This window comes from Siphateles boraxobius, unplaced genomic scaffold (genome assembly GCF_051911475.1).
Source record: "Siphateles boraxobius isolate OS27281-9 unplaced genomic scaffold, OSU_SipBor_1 20, whole genome shotgun sequence".
Lineage (NCBI taxonomy): Eukaryota > Metazoa > Chordata > Actinopteri > Cypriniformes > Leuciscidae > Siphateles > Siphateles boraxobius.
The window spans coordinates 7,883,140-7,902,646 of NW_027508811.1; the positions used below are offsets into that span (position 1 = coordinate 7,883,140).

At 38.3% G+C, this 19,507-nt stretch overlaps 1 protein-coding gene across 1 annotated transcript in view; it reads left to right on the forward strand.

Moving 5' to 3' along the window:
* The window catches only part of slx4ip (SLX4 interacting protein), a 69,240-nt gene that overhangs the window by 21,141 nt on the left and 28,592 nt on the right, over positions 1-19,507 (forward strand). Inside the window, exons 3-4 of the mRNA XM_077236559.1 lie at positions 206-295; positions 608-734. Coding sequence (XP_077092674.1) covers positions 206-295; positions 608-734 — 217 coding nt within the window. The remainder of the gene's footprint in view (positions 1-205; positions 296-607; positions 735-19,507) is intronic.

Here is a 19,507-nt window from a genome sequence, read left to right on the forward strand (position 1 = left end):
TTACTGACATGATGCTAATGAGCTGCGTTTACAAAGCTTGTAAACGTGGTGGGCAGAGAGGGGGGGAAGCAGATGCACAAAGACAAACGGAAGAGGATGGTGTGACTTGCCTTCAGCTATGAATTTAAAGGTGTCTTTTAATCAGCTCAGTGATGACTTTTTGTTGTATTTAAGACCCCCATCTTTTTCTCTTTCTCTCTCAAAGTGTGGGAATTTTGCAGTGCTAGTGGATCTTCACATACTGCCCTCAGGCAAAGAAGACAATGGCAGCTGGTTCTCTGCAGAGCACAGGAAGGTATGGGAATTAGGGTGTGTTTCTGGTTGTTTGTGTATGTCCTCTTACACTACAATTGGCTGATACTGCAGAAATCTGGAATTTGGATCTACTCTTGGGGATCCCCCCCATCCTCCTCCTGCCTTTATAAGATATGTTTTCCTTGGCCCACACAGCCAAAAGGCTTTGAATGATTTTAGCTCCCAGGTTTAGCGCTACATGCAGCACTTCTAGTTAAATTTGAGCTCCATATAAAAGGTCACCTTGGGAGGTTTGTCTTTGTTTTCAAGATTGCAAATATGTACGCAAACACTTATGTGTTTGTATTCACAGGAGGTCAGCTCTCTGATAAGAGATGCATTGGAGCCGAGGGTGAGGCAGTTTCAAGAGGCCAGATACCAGAAGATCCAGCCCAAACAGAGAAAAAATTACACCCTGATTGCTCCACTCTGTCTAGAAGGTAAAGCACACATGCGCTCTGTTCCAAAACGTCCAGAATCGCATATTATCTAGTAGGTGAATCACATATTATCTAGTAGGTACTTACTTTGCGACTTTTTAAAAAAAAGTGTTCTATATAGTATGACTATGAAAATGGGTAGCATTAATGAAATTTGAATATACTATATCCACCATGTTGTAACTGTCACGTGACCTATCATTGTCAGTTGTGTCGCTTCACTGCCATTCACAACTGCTCTTCTGTGACCTAATTCATCAGATGGGCACTTCAGAATCTTGCTGGAAGTAATAGTACTTTTTGTATACTGCTTTATGAAAACAATGAATTCAGATATACTATTCGTTTCGCATACTGTTTTTCATCTATTATTATATAATACGGAAGTAGGAATATTTGGATGCAGGGCCAGTGAGTTCCATCCATTGGCACCATTTCATAGGTGTGCTTCTGACATTTAGCCAATCCAATAATGCATTGCAACGTTGAGTGTAAAATCTGCTGCAGGTGATGAATGAAGCGAGATAATTAAAACTGATTCTTATTCGGTTTATAGTGAAAATGTTGATAAAATAAACAATGGAATCAGTGTATTTTCATGCTAAGTAGAATATTGTGCCATTTTCTTATTAACATGGTTAACATTCACTAGTTTTGTGAGGAACACTATTTGAGGTTTCTTTTCAATTTGGATGTCACCTTAGAAGGCATTTAAGCAGTATACAGCAAGGCAGCTCACTAGATTTTGGAACAGAGCTATGATGTTTTGGTCCTTTTTTCTGCATTAAACTTGTATTAAAAACATGACTGTAACAAACATTTTAGAGTTGTTGTTGTTTATTAGGCAATGTTTGACATTTAACGCCATTCTTTAGTTATGCCATTGGCATGTGTTCAGAAGATGGTAACGTACAGATCCGTTCCTCATGTTCATTAATGTCTAATAATGTTTAACTATATTGAATTATTTTGTTTTTCTGTCTACTTTTTTTACCCATTTGAACCACAAATACCACTGTGATATTCCAATACAATTACGAATGTACCTGTCAAGGTATGTTGCACCTGAATATTTGACAATTTGCTATAGGCTATTGAAATATATGATTACCCGTGATGAAGCTGCAAGTAAAGACCTGTGTCTTTCCCTCACACCTACTTTAGAAACGATCTCTCCTTCATAAACATGAGACATGTCTCACTGCTTCACAGCTTGGGCACTCTGTACACAGCCGTCCCATAGTTGAAGGGAAAGGTTTCAAAACGAAGTGGAGAAATCAAGGCCATACCTGTATGCCAGCAAGAAAAAAAACTACATTTAAATGTATACAAAAGAAGAAGCAAGCTGTTTCAAACCACTGAAACTAAGTCCAAACTAACTTTGTTTTAGCCAGATTTAGTTTGAAATGACATCAGTCCCATACATTCTTCGATTTCACTTGATGTGTATTGGGGCCTTAAAGGAGGCGGTTCTTTCTACACAGGTAGCACTTAAAGACTGTAAAAGGCTGACTCACTGCATGGGCCAAGTCCCGCTGAGAGAGGTAGATTACAGGGCAGTTAAGCTCATAAAAAGAAATTTCTCCTCTTTAGATGTTGCTGCCTCTCTCACGGCCAGTCAAGGAATGGCTGCAGAGGTGCTCATCTTTCTATGTTCTTGTTGTTCAGTGCTAGTATTACATGCAATTTTGCTTGTTTTACTCTCCTCTTGCTGCTGTGAGATAAGTCAGACAAAAAGATTAAAAAAAAAGCAAAGAGGCAGATTCTTTATAGTCTAGCATTAGCTATTAGGGTTTTAGGATCTGTCTTTCAGTAGCTGGTTTCCCAGGTACGATTGACTTACCTCAACTTTCACTCTTGACACGGTTTATGTGTCCAGTACCTCTAATTAGAGAACGATTTCAGATCTGAAGAGCATATCATGATTCACTGCTTACTGTGTATATAACAGCTGTGAGAAATGCAATGTCTCGCCTTTGGTCCAGGTGAGAACAGGGTTATTGTCTAATATATCAGAAAGACTGACTCATTATCTCTGACAGATAAGCATAACAAATGAGGAAATGCACTCACAGGGTGTGTGTGCATGGACAGGCTGTCTCCTTCACTTGTGTCCATAAACCTTGAAGTTTAAAAGTATTTTTTATGCCTCTGGCAGGAAATGGAGCTGAACTGTGACTGGGAAATAAATGCAAGGGTCACATGCTCAATGTTAAGGTCAAACACTAACCAGCTGATCTCCTTTTCTAGTGCAGCCAACATACACACATGTGAGGGTGCTCACTCAGCAGATATGAAGTATCTTTTATGAATAATGTATATTAATCATTTTTTTAATGTGATATTTTATATATATATATATATATATATATATATATATATATATATACATATATATATATATATATATATATATACATATATATATATATATATATATATATATATATATATATATATATATTAGGGGCATAACTATATTCAAACTGAACCAAAAAAAACTAGATACACGACCCACGGTACGTATCGCGATATGTCGTCCTGACCCAAACGCGCTCAGCCCTAGCCTACTGTTGAGGTTGAACTCACTTTACCTTGTGTGACAAAACAAATTTTTTACAAATAAAATATTTTTTTTTTATTTGATTAAATGGTATTTAGGGGTGTAACGGTACACGTATTCGTCCCGTGAATTTCCGTGTGTCTTATGTGTACAAGATGAATACGGCGTTGTATCCTAACCACATTAACCTTCAATAATTTGCAATAAGCTCCACTTTTTGTTAATTTCGATAAGAAACAAAATGTCATTTTTCAAATTGTTTCCATTTTATCGCGAAATTCAAACAATAAATGCCGTTTTGACGCTCGTTAATGTGGCGTGACATCACTATATAAGCGCCTTAGTTTAAGCAGCTGCACGTGCAATGCGATTCTCTTCCTAATAAACGTAAATGAACATCTGAAGGTATATTGAAAGATACAGTACAACTTCCTGAAACGTATATCTTGTGTAATCACTCAATTGGTGTTTCAATGGCAGAAAGTCATCATTATGTCATTTACCTCAGGCAAGTCATTCAGTGTCCACTGCTTGTTAGTTCGCTAGAGAAATTAACTCTTTCACTAAATATATGCACTATATTAGCGTATATATTGATTATATTTTACTTAATCTGTTTTTTATAATATATATATTTTTTATATAATATAATTTACATAATTATATGTGATTTGGTTAATTTATAATATGTATGGCGGTGACATTCAATGTATCCTTGATTCCTATATTGTTTGTAGAGTCTGCTGGACTGAGTATACACACTCCTATGGTTTGTAATTCCAATTCAATTATCCAAATACCTTGTGAAGTCCACTTCGCGACACACTTTCAGGCGATTGGGAAAATCGCTGAACTCTTTGGGTAAATTCCAGTCACAGAACATGCGACTACTACAGCTGTCGGCTATCAACAGCTATTAACTCTCCCCAGATCCTTTTGTGTGAACTCAACTTATGCACTAGAGAGATTTTTCCCTCTTTTGTATGTGTTAGCTTACATGATTTCATCATGCATACATCAAGCATGGTGTTTTGTGTTCAGTCTCAGCTTAGATGTGTCTTTGTCAACCTCTGTGTGGTTGTTTGAATGTGCACGTCACATTTATCATATCCAGTGAGCGTGTCACATGCCAACACATTTCCTGAGCAGTCTGCTCTGCTCTCAGCTGCAAAGGCCATTTTTCAAATGTCAGCCCTTGTAGCTTCTCCCTGACTGGCTACCTCATGGTTCCCCATTAGCTCATAGTGAGTTGATTTATTTATGCTTTGGAGAGGCCGAGAAAGGGGAAACTTTCCCACCAAATGTCTTGGCTTGGTGGAAGCACGAGCCGGACTCTTGGCACACTAACCAAGAAAATGTTTTTTCGCTGGAAGACAGCAGATTGCAATGTTTTATGTAGCCATTTGTTGAAGCATATCTGCCCTGAAAATGGCAAAAGTAAGGTTTCTTTCTGACTTTATCCCTTATTAAGAAGTAATTATTTTTGGAGTGAGATGAAACGGTATGCTTGTTGCACTCAGGGGAAATTACCTTTTCCTCCCCGATTAATCCCTACTCTTAAGAAGTCACTGCAGCTCCTGCATGACTATGTCTGTCACCCAGAGAGTCTGTTTGCTGCGATGTTTCAAGTGCTTTAACCTATTATCTGATGCTACAGATTCAAAATAGAGTTATTAGGTTTAAACTGAGAACATGAGCTAATTAGATTTGTTTCTCAAACTTTTTTTTTGTAAAGATGAAGCTAAATTAACTCAGTGTATTTCATTGCTAGAGGTACAGCATAAGAGATGCTCGTTTTCTTTTTCTTAACTTTCTCTGACCTAATTTTTCCAGGAGTATTTTTTTCTGGGAAAACAAAGAAATTAAAAGATCAATCTCCTGCAATAGAGTTCACAAAAGCAAACCAATTTCAGCAAGCATGCACACATTTGAGAACTTAATGAATGATTCACTTCGCATTCTTTCAGTTTGGAATGCAACTAATTTGTGTGAAATCGATTTTGTGTGAATCAGTGTATCGAATTTGGGCACTAGCAAAGATTTTGATCGACTAAACATCAAGACTCTGATGACTCAGTTTACTTGCAACACAATTATGTGGTTACGCATGAAAGTGCCACTGGCATTTATAAACAAAGTTGTTGTTTAACATGCCAGGACCGAAACATGCCAGTTTCTCCGATAACTGTTAAAATGGACTCTCATCGTTCAATGTGCACTCTTCCTTTTATTTGATAGTTTTTGGTATGTGAACCTAATTTCTCTTTCAAACCATGTACAAATATTTCTGTACTTTCTAGGGATGCATCGATATCATAGTTCTCCCCAATATTAAAATTCTTTACTATTTTGTCTAAAAAATATATTTTGAAATATTAGTGTTTTTCAAGATTAATGTGTTTTTATTTTCATATAAATAATATGGGGGGGAGGGGGGATCATAAAATAAGTGTAAATATTGTATATGTATTAAAAATATTATAAATTGACAGTTTGATTGTAGTGGACATCAAGGTAAACTATTGTAACTATACATTTTTGTGCTGGTTGTTTCTCATCTAGTTCTTAGTTTCTTACAAATTGTAAGGGTTATTTGTCCAAATGGAAGAAGCTCCAATTTTTTTTTTTTTTTACTGTGCCTAAATTTTTAGTGTCACAAATAATACATTTCAAGTAGCCTTCCATCAAGTTCAGCCACGCTGAGGCAATTAACAATTACAATGCAGCTTTCGCCCATTTTTGGTAACTCTGACGTCTACCTGTGCTTGTTTCCCCACGTCAGTGTTTTTGATCTGATTAGCAGGTCTTAATGGAAGAAGGGGAGGAGAAAAGAGGTGGGTGGCTGCTTCATACCCCTCCTCCTTGCTGAGCCCCTTCCTCTTTCCCACAGGTGCCATGGCTTACAGTACTGGTGTGGCAGAGGGGGAGGGAACACCTGGCAGGCTGTTACCCCTGATGGTCTGCCGGGTTCAGATGCATTTTCCCAGGCTCCCCAGATGAATGGTCACTAATAGCCGTGGGAGAGGGCTTTGCGAGCGCTGCACAGTGTACCAGGCTGACTCCTCTTGGCAGGCCCTGTGAGGAGGGCTTAAAGCAGTGCTGGCTGCCTGTGACCCAGCCCTTCAGCCAGCGCAAGTGCACTGCAGCAGATAGCCTTACTGCTGGAGAATGTGTTTACAAGGGCACAGAGGGAGTGAGATCTCACTCAGTGAGTGGAGGGATGTGGGACCGGCTGCGGCACTCCATTCACTTCTGATTCACTCTGGCTGTCTTCACACAACAGCAGCAGATTACGTTGTTGGTATAGAGTGATAAATATTGTTACGTTCACTTGCACTTCTTTGTGAAATGAATTTGATGCTGCTGTCAGCTAATTTAAGATTTGAATAATTGACTTGTGTTTCGATTTGAATATAGTGATGCATGATATATCTATAACTATAAATTATATATATAAATTATTCTATATCATTAGATATTGAATTACACTACAGTTCAAAGGTTTGCTGTAGAGTTGTCAAAAAGTACCAACTTCGGTACTAAGTCGGTACTAAAAATGGGACGCTTTGAGCGCTGTTGAGCAGAATCGTAAACACCTCCGATTGGCCATCGTGTTCATGCGCTCATCGGATATGTCTGTGATTGGCTACAATGATCAGCGCTTCAAAACATGCTGTAAATATACATCAATGACGCTCTTCACCGAGTACTTACACAGATGCCTGCTTGTGCCTTTAAACACTTCCGTGTGCTCTCTAACGCTCCTGTGCATTGATCATTGTAGTCAATATCCAATGAGCGCGTGAACACAATGGCCAATCAGAGGTGTTTGCGATTCCGCTCAACAGCACTCAAAGCGTCACAATTTCAAAATTTCAGTAACATTGGTTTTGGTAACAAAGTCTTTACTTTTTGGCAACTCTTATTTGTGGTCAGTAAGATATTTTTTTCTAATCCTAGTGTGTTCTATTTAAGCCCCTTTAAATATACAGCATGTGGTGGCATTAGTAGCAGTTACCTGCCCTGGAACATGTGAGAGGGACTAGGCAGGATTACCAGCATGGGAAATGGAGAGCTGGGAGCAGGAGCTGTCGAAATTCCCTGGGCTCTTTTGACTGCCTGTCAGTCTGTCTGTCTCCTTGTTCTAGAATTAGCCCTTGATGCTTTGTCATGTTGCAGTTGCTGTCCAAATCCACCTCCTAAGTCCAACGTCTCACTGTACAGAAAAGCCCCTGGACAGCCGGACTCTTTCCGCAGACCTTTCTCCCACGCTTTCACACACAAACTTCCTAATATACAAATCTACACCGCTTTAACACACCCGCCTCTGGCCTGAAACTGATGTTTATACATTCAGTATGACTCGATCTCACCACACACCCCCCTGTCTTTTGTCCGGGGTCAGCAGTGTTCCTCTGGTGCTGTCCCACCACAGGCTCTGTATATAATTAGGGATTGGGGAAAGAGAGCTTGATCAGTATGGGATTCATGGGACTGTTTCTCAACCACAATCTGGTCAGGCAGACTCACACACACATACAGACACAGCCTCCGTGAACCCATTCTATACATGCCGCCTGACCAAACTTCACTTCAGGAATTACTAAATCATTTTAGAGGATCACCCTGCTTTTTCCCACTCAACATTTTCATTTCAAGGTCCAATAGCAGATCAAATGGCAGGTCATGTGCTCAGGGTTAAGGGTGCCTTTCTCCATTGAATCCATCATTATTTTTTGACCACTGTTATATTATAACTATGTGCATGTTTGCCTGGTAAAGGAAGTTTGATCGTTCTTCCACTAAATGGCATATTTCGTTATTAAGGCCTTGCAGGCACCAGTGCCCTACCAGGTGAGTCCGTTTTAATGCACACACAAGTGGGATAGATTTATTAGGAGACAGGGATGAGGAGGTCTGGTTTCAATGACAGGCCTAGCTCAGGTTCAAAACCTTCAGCGCTGCAGAACAGCACATAAGTCAAGTTTTCAGAAGCCTTCCCCACGTCGTTAATCTGCTGGAATCAAACAGGAGGGGAATGTGTTTCTCTGCCCTTATTCACACCACATTTTCCTGTTTGCCCTTGTGGCATCCTTAAGGGTCTCAGATTCCTGTATTTACTGTACTGTACCTGCATATCATTATGGATAGTTTGTACCAAAATATGTATATGCTTTGTAAGTTGTACTTTTAAAATGATTATACAACCATAATTCATTCTAATTGTTGTCTGTTTAGACAGGACTAGTTTTCCCTGAGAAAGGTCAGGTAATTTATTTGAACACAAATCAGCATATTGGAATGTTTCTGAAGTATCATGTGTAGCAAATCAGCTCTATTAAATATTAGTAATCAATAATAACTGGTTATAATTGATTATAAATATCTGGATCAGTTAATATGATTATCTTGAGGTAGCTAAATTAACATTACAATCAATTAAGCAGTTCGCCCAACGAACTCTTTTGATTATTCATTTATTCTAAGAAAAGGATATCTTTCATTTCTACAGAAAAATAAGTCTTTCCTAGCATGTACAGCTCTTACAGCATGTAACAGGGTCAAGATCGTAAATTAAACTTTGTATGCAAGCAGGGAGTCAGAACCAAACACATATTGTGCACAAGTTTTATTAACAAAAGCACGAAAACATAATTAACATACAAACAATTACACAATCATTCATGTATTTATAGGTAGATGGTTAAAGTGACAGAATGAAACCGGAGGCAGGAAATGGAGCTATGGAAAAGATCCATTTAACTATGAAAAGAACCATGAGTTTATCATTTTCAAAACACCTCATTAAAAGTATACTTGCGATTTGCGTTTGCAATGGACACAATTCTTGAAGTTGTTGAAAATTGAAGTTGTTGATGATTCCGTGAGTGTCAAATGTTGAAGTTGCAATCATTTTCTTCTGAGTTAGATTGAAGAAAATATGATGAACTTGCGTGGTTAGTTCGACTCTGTTCTCATGGCTGGAGTGCAGCTTGTGGCCTGCCGGCCCTGGGCCTGGGAGGACATGCAGAGCAGATGGTGGAAGTTGAGATGGACTTCTGTGTTGAATGAAGACGTTTTGACCAACTCCTGAGGTTGTCCTTGATTTTGTCATGCTTGAGAGAGTCCTCTCTCCTGAATGACCACATGCCTGGTTTGGTCAAGGCCTGGGGCCCTGGTGAGGGCACGCAGGACAGCACAACATCCCGAACCTTTCTGAGAAAACCAAGAAAGTCAATGGTGGGAGTCGATGCAATTTAAAGGCCATGTTGCAGGGTTAATTTTTCAACGAATTTGTGCAATTTGCTTGTTGGTAATAAACATTTAAACTGTTATCCACTGTATTTTATGTTGTTGGGTATCACAAAACAGAATATAATACGAAAAAGTAGGCACTATCTTACAGCGGTTTGCAACGATTCTCCTTTCCCCCACAATGCATTGCATTACGTCACCTTGGGGAGAGAATTTACCAAAGACCGCCTTGAGAGCATTGAGAGTGACTAGAGAGAGACGTGTAGTAGACGAGATTATTCAGATGGCAGATTATAGATAAATTAAATAGATAAATACATAGATATAGATAGATATATAGACTAGATATATAGATAGACAGACAGATATATATAGATATAGATAGATAGGCTAGTATATGTGGTAACTGCACATCCATTGGCGCGGGCGCCTCTGACGTGCGACCAACTCTACGCTGTCAATCTACCTACTATATATTTCTATCTATTTATCTATCTAGTGCTAGCTATCTATGATAACGTTATGCTATCTGGCAATCTGCCTATCTCTCTCTATACAGCCCACACAAGCACCTGCCAAACACAGTGACAGACACGCAGCGGCTACGTTTGCAACAACATTTTCACCGGAGGAAGAGATAAACGTTTATGGTGTGTTCACACCGAACGCGAATAGAGTTTCAAATACGCGTCTAGTTAGACGCTTGAACATTCGCTTGTTCCAATTTTTCAACTTGCGCGGAAGACGTTCGCGGCAAACGCGTCACCCAGTTCACATCATTCGCGCCGGGCGTCGCGAATGACGCGAACTGGGTGACTCCTTTGCCGCGAACGTCTTCTGCACAAGTTGAAAAATCTATTTGCGTCTTTGCATTGACTTTGTATGTAATCTACTCGCGCAAATAATTAAATTCGCGTTCGGTGTGAACGCACTACGCCCATATAGCTAGCATGATGCCTTCTATTTCTAGATGACAAAGACAAAGTTTACCAGTACTACGACACTATGACAAAGGTTACCGGTACTTATCTGAACTAACGTCATAATCACTGCCACTAGATAAAAAGACCGATTTTTCACTCGGTGCTATTCAATGACAGTAAAAAAAAATATGTGTCGTTATTGTGCACTGCTGCTCGTAGACTAGCTCCAGTGCTCATTGCTGCGTTGTTAAATGATAGCAACTCACCAGAACACTTCACCAACTCTCCGCTCATTCACCTCGCACCATGCATTTAATTGGCTTTGACGGCCATCAGTTCTTGGCAATTCCTCATTTGCCCTCTCACGTCTGGCAGGTTCGAAATTATACGGCTGCGGGCCATCATACATGTTGGCTCTTGCCACCTCTTCCTCATCCCAGTCAGTCGCCATATACTAGACTGAGGCTACCTTTCCTCCACTTCTCCCCAACGTGACGTCATCACTGAATTGTGTAAAAAAAACGTTACTACCAAAAACGTAAAAAACTGGTCTTTAAGACCATTTTTGAGACATTTTAAAAATTATATACATATCTTGAGTGATTTATGTACCCATTTATCGACAGTGGTGGTTAACCTGCAACATGGCCTTTAAAGCTTTAGAAAGGTCCCACCTCTCAGGGTTGGCTCGGCCAATAAAAAAGGTGGAAGTTCCAGGCGAGAGAATTTGGTTTATCGCTCTTTGTTTTAAGGGTGGTCATTTGCATGTGCCCACTGGAGGGGTGGTAGCTGATGAAGAAACTGAAAGATTATTGTAATAATAATATGTTGTTGTTATCGACATATCATGTACACAGTCATTTCGATCTTCAAAGTACCAAGTTATAGAGACCAAATATGCCATATGATGTTGGCTAACCATACTATGCAAAGTCGGAAACATTAACCCATTAGAGTTTACAAGAAAACATAGGCCAAAACAACATCAGAAGGAAAATCATGAGATGTGAAAAAAATAATATATATATATATATATATATATATATATAGAATATATAGGATTAACAGGGTTTATTTCCCCTTCTCATGAGAATTAAGTGAGTGTCACATCTCTCAAGAATTCCCTTTTAGAGGTCGTAAAAATCCTTATCTATGTAACAGGACCCCGAGTTCTGCCGGTGGTGTTAGCTTCATTGGGATGTTAGTTTTCGGGGGAAGTTACACTGGTCTTTGTTGGGAGAGTGAGTTTGCCCGACTATTCATTCAATAAAATGAATAATTTGTGTGTGTGATTGGTCCAGACGCTACACGTGTGACACTGAAGACTGGAATATTGGCTGCTGTTAATTCAACTTTGCCATCACATGAAAAAATGACATTACATGTATTAAATATAAAACAGTAATTTTACATTGTAATAATATTCAATGATATTATTGTATATTTGATTTGGTAAATGCAGCCTTGGTGAGCAATAGAGAAATGTCAGCCAAAAGTATGTCGTCTTAGAGAGACATTGTAGTATTTAAAGTTTTGTTCAAGAATGCTGTGCTGGTGTTAAATCATTAGATGTTCTCACCCGTTTTCACAGAAATTATAATGTCATATATGTTTATAGTGCAGGTGTAGGGAATTAGTTGAGTGTTGTGTTAGGAGCTCTAATTAAAGGGAACATCTGCTGGGACAAGAGATGGGATGTTCTGTTTGAATGTGACTTGCTGTGTCATGTTCAAATTTATTATAGGCTTTTGGTTGATAAATGTCACAATGTTAGGTTTTGGTCTTGGTTTTGATTACTTTGTGAATATAGAAGGAGGTTTCTGAAGGCGATTTAGTCCATTTGCTTATCTTTACAGTTCTCCTTTTGATCATGTGTTGCATCCTCCTGTTGGGCCACATTGTAGCATTTCATAACCATGCTGAAGGGGTCACCCAAATGTTAAATTGAACACTCATGTGCAAATATTGTTTCAGGTGGACGTTGAACAGAGTGATAAGACACACCGACCGCTCGGCCCAGGCTACAGTTACGCAGCCGGGTGTGATGTGCTTCCAGGAAAACCCCGCTCGGCCCTTCCATGTGGCGACCCCCGTGAAACACTCACACACATATGCACAATCGCCCAGGAGCCCCACCCTGACCCAGTAAGAGCGAAGGACAAGATCTTAGAGGGTGATCATTCACATCAAAGTGAGGAGTGAGAGAAAATATTTCTACAAATTCCAGGTCGGTCACCTAGACACCCGCTCTTCACCCACCGTCCCCGGTTTTAACGTATGTGAGATCGCTTCGAGATCGTCCATTACACACAGTAGCTATATGCTCAGATATCACGGATCGTATCAGAGATCGTATCAGAAATCGTATCTGATGTTGACCGTTTTTAGAGCTTGACGTGTTTAGATTGTACAACCTCTCTGGCTTGTCAAGATCTAGACTGTGGTGCTGAGAGATTATTATTATTCTTTCGCATGTTGAGCTGTCTGTGCTCTCCATTTGTTTAGAGCTGATGAGATTTTTATAGCTCATGTTCTTCTTTGAACTCTGAATCAATGGAAAGAATTGCTCTAGTCGGAGACAAGGGATCACTCACCCCACTCTTCCATTTTATTTCACATTCCTCTTTACATTCTTCTGGTTTGTTGACTTTTTGTTCTCTCTATTGTTTTCCCAGGAAGTGGTAAAAGCTCCAGGAGGGGTCATGCATGCGTGTGTACTGATGTACTGTATATATTTCTGCCTTGGCTTAGTGTCAGCGAAGCCTTGCATGGATGCTGTGATTTGTTGGAACACAGGGCATCTCAATCGTCTCACATCACATGCTACTTACATGAAACATTTTCAATTTTAATTTAGTTATACATACCTGGTAGAATGATATTTCTGTTTTTTTATTAAAAGTTTAAAAGTTTTCTTTTCTTTTTTTTCTTCAGAAAATATTTTATTTTCTTTACAAGAAGAAGTTTTACTAAAAGTAAATTTTAGTAAGCTTGATTTTATGGGCACATTTGTTTACTTTTGCGTGATAAGCAATCTTGATAAAGTGTTGAGTCGCCACAAATCTGGGTCCTGAATCAAAGACAGTTAATGAACATTGCTGTATGGAAGGGTGCTTTAGGTGTGCTTAATCTGCAAAAAGACACTGAGAATCACATTTAGCATGCACCCCCGGGTCAGAAGAGTTGGAACTGTAAGAACTTTTTTTTTTTATCAACCAACAGCTGATATCTCAAAATGAGCCTTTTTGAGGTCCTCTGTCGGCCTTGTCTTGGGAATTGCCTCTTTGAAGTGAAGGAAAAGAAGAAACAGTTTTTTTTTTACTTTTTTTTCCTTTGGTTAGGAGGTGGGAGGATGGGTCAATTTAAGTTGGGATAGACATGAATGAAACAGACTTGACTGAAGGTTTTGAAGCACACAGGAAATATGCCCATTTTTTTATCTCCTGAAATATGCAGATTATCAGTTTGTTGTTTGTTCTATCCATCAACACCAGAGTTAAAAAAGGAAAGAACATGCCCTAGGCTCTTGATGCTTAGCAAAGAGACTTATGTTATGACCGAAGAGTTTTATTTTCCCATAACTCTCCCAAGCTTTTTGGGCGGTTCGTTGCATCCTTGAATGATTAGGAGCAGGAAAGATAAGACGCTGATACTGTCCGCGTACTTTTTTTCACCCTCATTGAATTTGGTAGGGTTCCATGTGCCATCTTGATCTCTCTACCGGTGTTGCCTTTCTCCCTTAAGCGCTTTAAGGTCCAAGCCATCTCAAAAGTATATAAATCTGATATCGAAATCCTTCTCGGTTAATTCTTTGAGATGGAGAGGAACACCCGAGGGAGCATTTGATTCATATTATTAGTCATATTAACCTACATTGCTTAGATGAACAGTTCTGTGAATGTAGGTGTTGCTGTTCCCACTAGTCTTGTATCACCTCCCTTAAGCAAAAAACGAAAAAAAAAATAGCACCAATCGCCTGAAACCTTGACATGTATATCAACTTTAGGAGCCAGTTTGGCAGGCTCACCGGGGTTTCACACAAGATGCTTACCATAGCCTATTATTCTCGTAGGTGGGATAAAATAACATTTGTGATAATTAGTTTGTATCTTGGATACAGTGACTTGAGTTTGGGGTTTAATAGGGTTTAAATGCTCTGTTTGTTGTTTGTTCCTTCAATGGAAGTTATTTCAAAGCAAGTATGTGCAGGAAGTTCTACCTAGTTTTACTAATCTACCTTTTTTCTTTACTGTGACGGATTGCCCCTTCATTTTTACAGTGCAGTTAGGTTTGACTGCCGATGGAGGAAAAATGTATTGTAAATAATTCAAACAACTGGAGAGGAGCTGCTGTTAAGCAGTGAAAGAAAGTAAGAGGTAGATCCATCAATCACATACTGGGGGTGCTGATGACAGTTTTGTGGCTGGCAGACACTGTAATAGCATATCATTACCTGCAGAAGCTCACCAAGCTCCTGTTTGAGGACCTAGCTATTTGTTATGGGAGCCTGCAATGACATCAGCTGGTAAATCTGTCTTCACTACTGCATTTCTGCTCATTTAACACATCTAACAATGCACTCTGACGATAGCCAAATGCTCTCGATGTGAGGGATCAGGCTGAGGCTATTTTAGAGTTCACTCATTGAGTTTGTTTTTCTGTTTGGTTTCTATGATCTGAAATGAGATGCTTAAGCGCTTGTGGTCATAGGATAGTTGTCGGATCCATTTTGTGTGTATTTTATGGTCCTGTGGCAGCCTATGTCAGTCTCTCACAGACAGGCGAAGAGGCTGAGGGGTCTATTCAAGGCACAGAGTGAGAGCTGATGGATTCCCATGCCTGTTTTCTTGTTTACAGCTGCACCAGCAGATAGCTAGCGTGTTCACCAGCCCCCCTCTCTTGACGTCAAATTCCTCCCAGATTAAGAAACAGTGCTCTGCCTTCGCGTCCAGTGGATCTTGCATTCCTTGGACAATGACAAACAGATCTAGGCTGGATTCTTTCTTTGCCTCCTGTCTCTTAAATTAAAACAGAATGGTTGTGTCGTTGCTCCAACAATAGGAGGGTTGAGTGAACTTGTTTCCTTGGCATGTTAACAGTGAGTGGGTATGGTTGCTCCAGCAACTGTAAAAGTGAATGAACACATAATGTTGACATCACTAAATGCTTCATGTAATGAAGGTTCAGGAAAAATGTCTCATTTAATTTGATTTTGATAGATAATGAAAAAAAGTGCTGTGTATATAATATAATATAATACATACAAATATAAAAATAATTTAAATAAAATTTAAATGAATATTAATACATACAATCTATACAATACATACAATATCTATACATTTATGTATGTATATATATATATATATATATATATATATATATATATATATATATATATATATAAAGCATTACCTATGGTTCAGACTGAGCAAATTAAGTATATTTTTTTAAATAATATAAAATAAATTTAATTAATTATTTAATTTACAAGATTTTTATTATATTCTTATTATTACATATATCGACTGTAAATTGCTTAATATAGTGTATAATATTCTCAAATTAGGAACTAACCTGAGTCCACAACAGAAGGTCTACAATGAAAATGTTTTAGCTTTGAATAGATTTTTTTTGGTAATATCCAGAATGCTTGTTCTGTTGTGATTCTTTTTGAAGGATGTCATTCATCAGTTTGATTGGCCTTCGTATACACCCTATTTATTCACTTCTTCCTTTGTGTGAACATAATAGTGCAAACAGAAAATTTTATAATAAATCTTATTTTATTAACCTGTCATCTTACCTTTGCAAAATAAACACTGACAGAATGATCAGGGGCCTCATGTACAAAGACTTGCGTTGAATTCATACTAAAAGACAGTATGTCACGTTATAAAAAGGCTCTAAAAGCAGCAAGGGCTGAGCATCTCCGCAAACTAATAGAAAATAACCAAAATAATCCAAGGTTTTTATTCAACACCGTGGCTAGACTAACAAATAAACAAACATCACCAGAGCAAAATATTCCATTACAATATAGTAGTAATGATTTTATGAATTACTTCAATGAGAAAATAGAAAGCATCCGAAACACAATTGTAAATATACAATCCTCTATGATGTCTTATGATTCAGCCTCAATTATGGCCCCTCTAGAACAACTACACCGATTTACAACTATAGGACAGGAAGAGCTAAATAAACTTATCATTGCATCGAAACCAACAACATGTTTATTAGATCCAATACCCACTAAACTACTGAAAGAAGTGTTACCTGTAGTCGAAGAGCCTCTTCTTAATATTATTAACTCGTCTTTATTTTTAGGTCATGTTCCAAAAATATTCAAGCTGGCAGTAATAAAACCTCTCATTAAGAAACCGCAATTAGATCCAAATAACTTAGCAAATTACAGACCCATCTCAAATCTTCCATTTATGTCTAAAATACTAGAAAAAATTGTGTCCGCTCAATTGTGCTCTTTCTTACAAGAAAATGATATCTATGAAAAATTCCAGTCGGGATTCAGACCGCATCATAGCACAGAAACTGCGCTAGTTAAAATTACAAATGATTTACTTTTAGCTTCTGACCAAGGCTGTATCTCAATACTAGTTCTACTCGATCTAAGCGCTGCGTTCGACACTATCGATCATAAAATACTCCTGGATCGACTACAAAACTACACTGGTGTTCAGGGACAGGCATTAAGCTGGTTTAGATCTTACTTATCAGACCGTTACCATTTTGTCTGTCTAAATGGGGAAAAATCAAAGATAACGTCAGTAGACTATGGAGTGCCGCAAGGATCGGTGTTAGGCCCTCTGCTATTCTCAATATATATGCTGCCACTTGGTAATATTATAAGAAAACATGGAATTAATTTCCACTGTTATGCTGATGACACTCAATTATATATCTCATCACGACCAGATGAAAACACTAACTTATCTAAATTGACAGAGTGTCTAAATGATATAAAATGCTGGATGACGTGTAATTTCCTGCTATTAAATTCAGATAAAACGGAGGTACTACTTATTGGTCCAAAAAACTACCCACAAAATCCCTTACAATACAACTTTAATTTAGAAGGATGTCCTGTTACTTTATCCACTACAGTAAAAGACCTGGGTGTTATACTAGACCGCAACTTGACTTTCGAAAATCATATTTCATATATTACAAGAACAGCCTTTTTCCACCTTAGAAACATTGCTAAGCTACGCAACATGCTATCTGTTTCTGATGCAGAAAAGTTAGTTCATGCTTTCATGACCTCGAGACTAGATTACTGTAATGCTTTATTAGCTGGCTGTCCTACATCCTCAATTAACAAGCTACAGTTAGTGCAAAATGCAGCTGCTAGAGTTCTTACTAGATCAAGAAAATATGATCATATAACACCTATTTTATCATCTCTACACTGGTTACCTATTAAGTTACGTATCAATTACAAAGTATTCCTACTGACCTATAAAGCCCTAAATGGTTTAGCTCCTGTGTATTTAACAGACCTTCTATCGCCATACAATCCATCGCGCTCTTTAAGATCACTAAATTCGAGGCTTCTGGTCATTCCTAGGATATCTAAGTCCACTAAAGGAGGGAGGGCGTTCTCGCATTTAGCTCCTAAACTCTGGAATAGCCTTCCTGATATTGTACGAGCCTCAGACTCGCTGTCCCAGTTTAAAACTAGATTAAAGACGCATCTCTTTAACCAAGCATTCACTTAATGCTTAACCTTTGATACTGCTGAATCGGTTCGAATGCATTAACATTATGAACATCAGCTATGCTAATTATTTCCCATCTGCCTTTCTGCTGTTATCTCGGGACGCTAGTCCCGAGGTAAATAGCGTTCGTCAGCTCCAGTTTGTATCCAGCCTCTCACGGAGACTTCAGATGCCCCAACGCCTGTGAAGAGACGACTCGACGCCTGTGAAGAGACGACTCAAAGCCGGCGATATGTTATGCCATAAATTAATACTTGATTAACTAACTGTATTTTTCTATGTACATTTCCGAAATGCAATTTCTGTAAAGCTGCTTTGAGACAATGTGTATTGTGAAAAGCGCTATACAAATAAATTTGAATTGAATTGAATTGAATTAAAACATTGCGTACGGACAAAGCTGTAAATGTGCGTACGCACAAAAAAAAACAGATGTATGAATCTCTGCGTACGAAGGATCCCACGCTTATTCTCTTTGTACATCCCAATTAACGTAAAATTGAGCGCACATGCACGAGCACAACGCCCCACCCAGTCTCCTCCCTCAATTAAATCATTTAAATATGGTAATTAGTCCAATGTGGCGAAATAAACCTGCAAGAACATGGCTAAAGCAAGCAAGAAACGAAATTTCACTGAAAATGTCTTCTATGTGAATATATAGTAAAGTGTAATTTATTCCTGTGATCAAAGCTGAATTTTCAGCATCATTACTCCAGTCTTCAGTGTCACATGATCCTTCAGAAATCATTGTAATATAATGATTTGATGATCAAGAAACATTTATGATTATTATCAGTGTTGAAAACAGCTGTGCTTCTGCTTCATATTTTCGTGGAAACCATGATATAGGCTAGTATTTTCAGGATTCTTTAATTAATAGAAACTTAAATCAAACAGATGTCGAAATCTTATAATCTTTTGTAACATTATAAATGCATTTACTGTCACTTTTACTTGTCACTTCAATGTGTCCTTGCTGAATAAAAATATTACTTTCTTTTTTATCTTTACTGGCCGAATTAATGAAGTTTATTTTTTTTAGTTAAGCCAACGCTGCCATTGCTAGACGGGTTGTATCAATTTGGACATGCTTTATATAGCCTATGTTCTTACTTAATTGCATAATATAATATTTTAATAAAACTCGTGTGACAATAATATGTCAAATAATTTATCAATTACAAATTATAAGCAATATCTGACAGCTGGTGGTGCGATAGAACAATTCGTAGTGTAATGATTGCCACTTCACTTTATTGCCTCTATGAGTCGCCAACAGACAAAAATCAC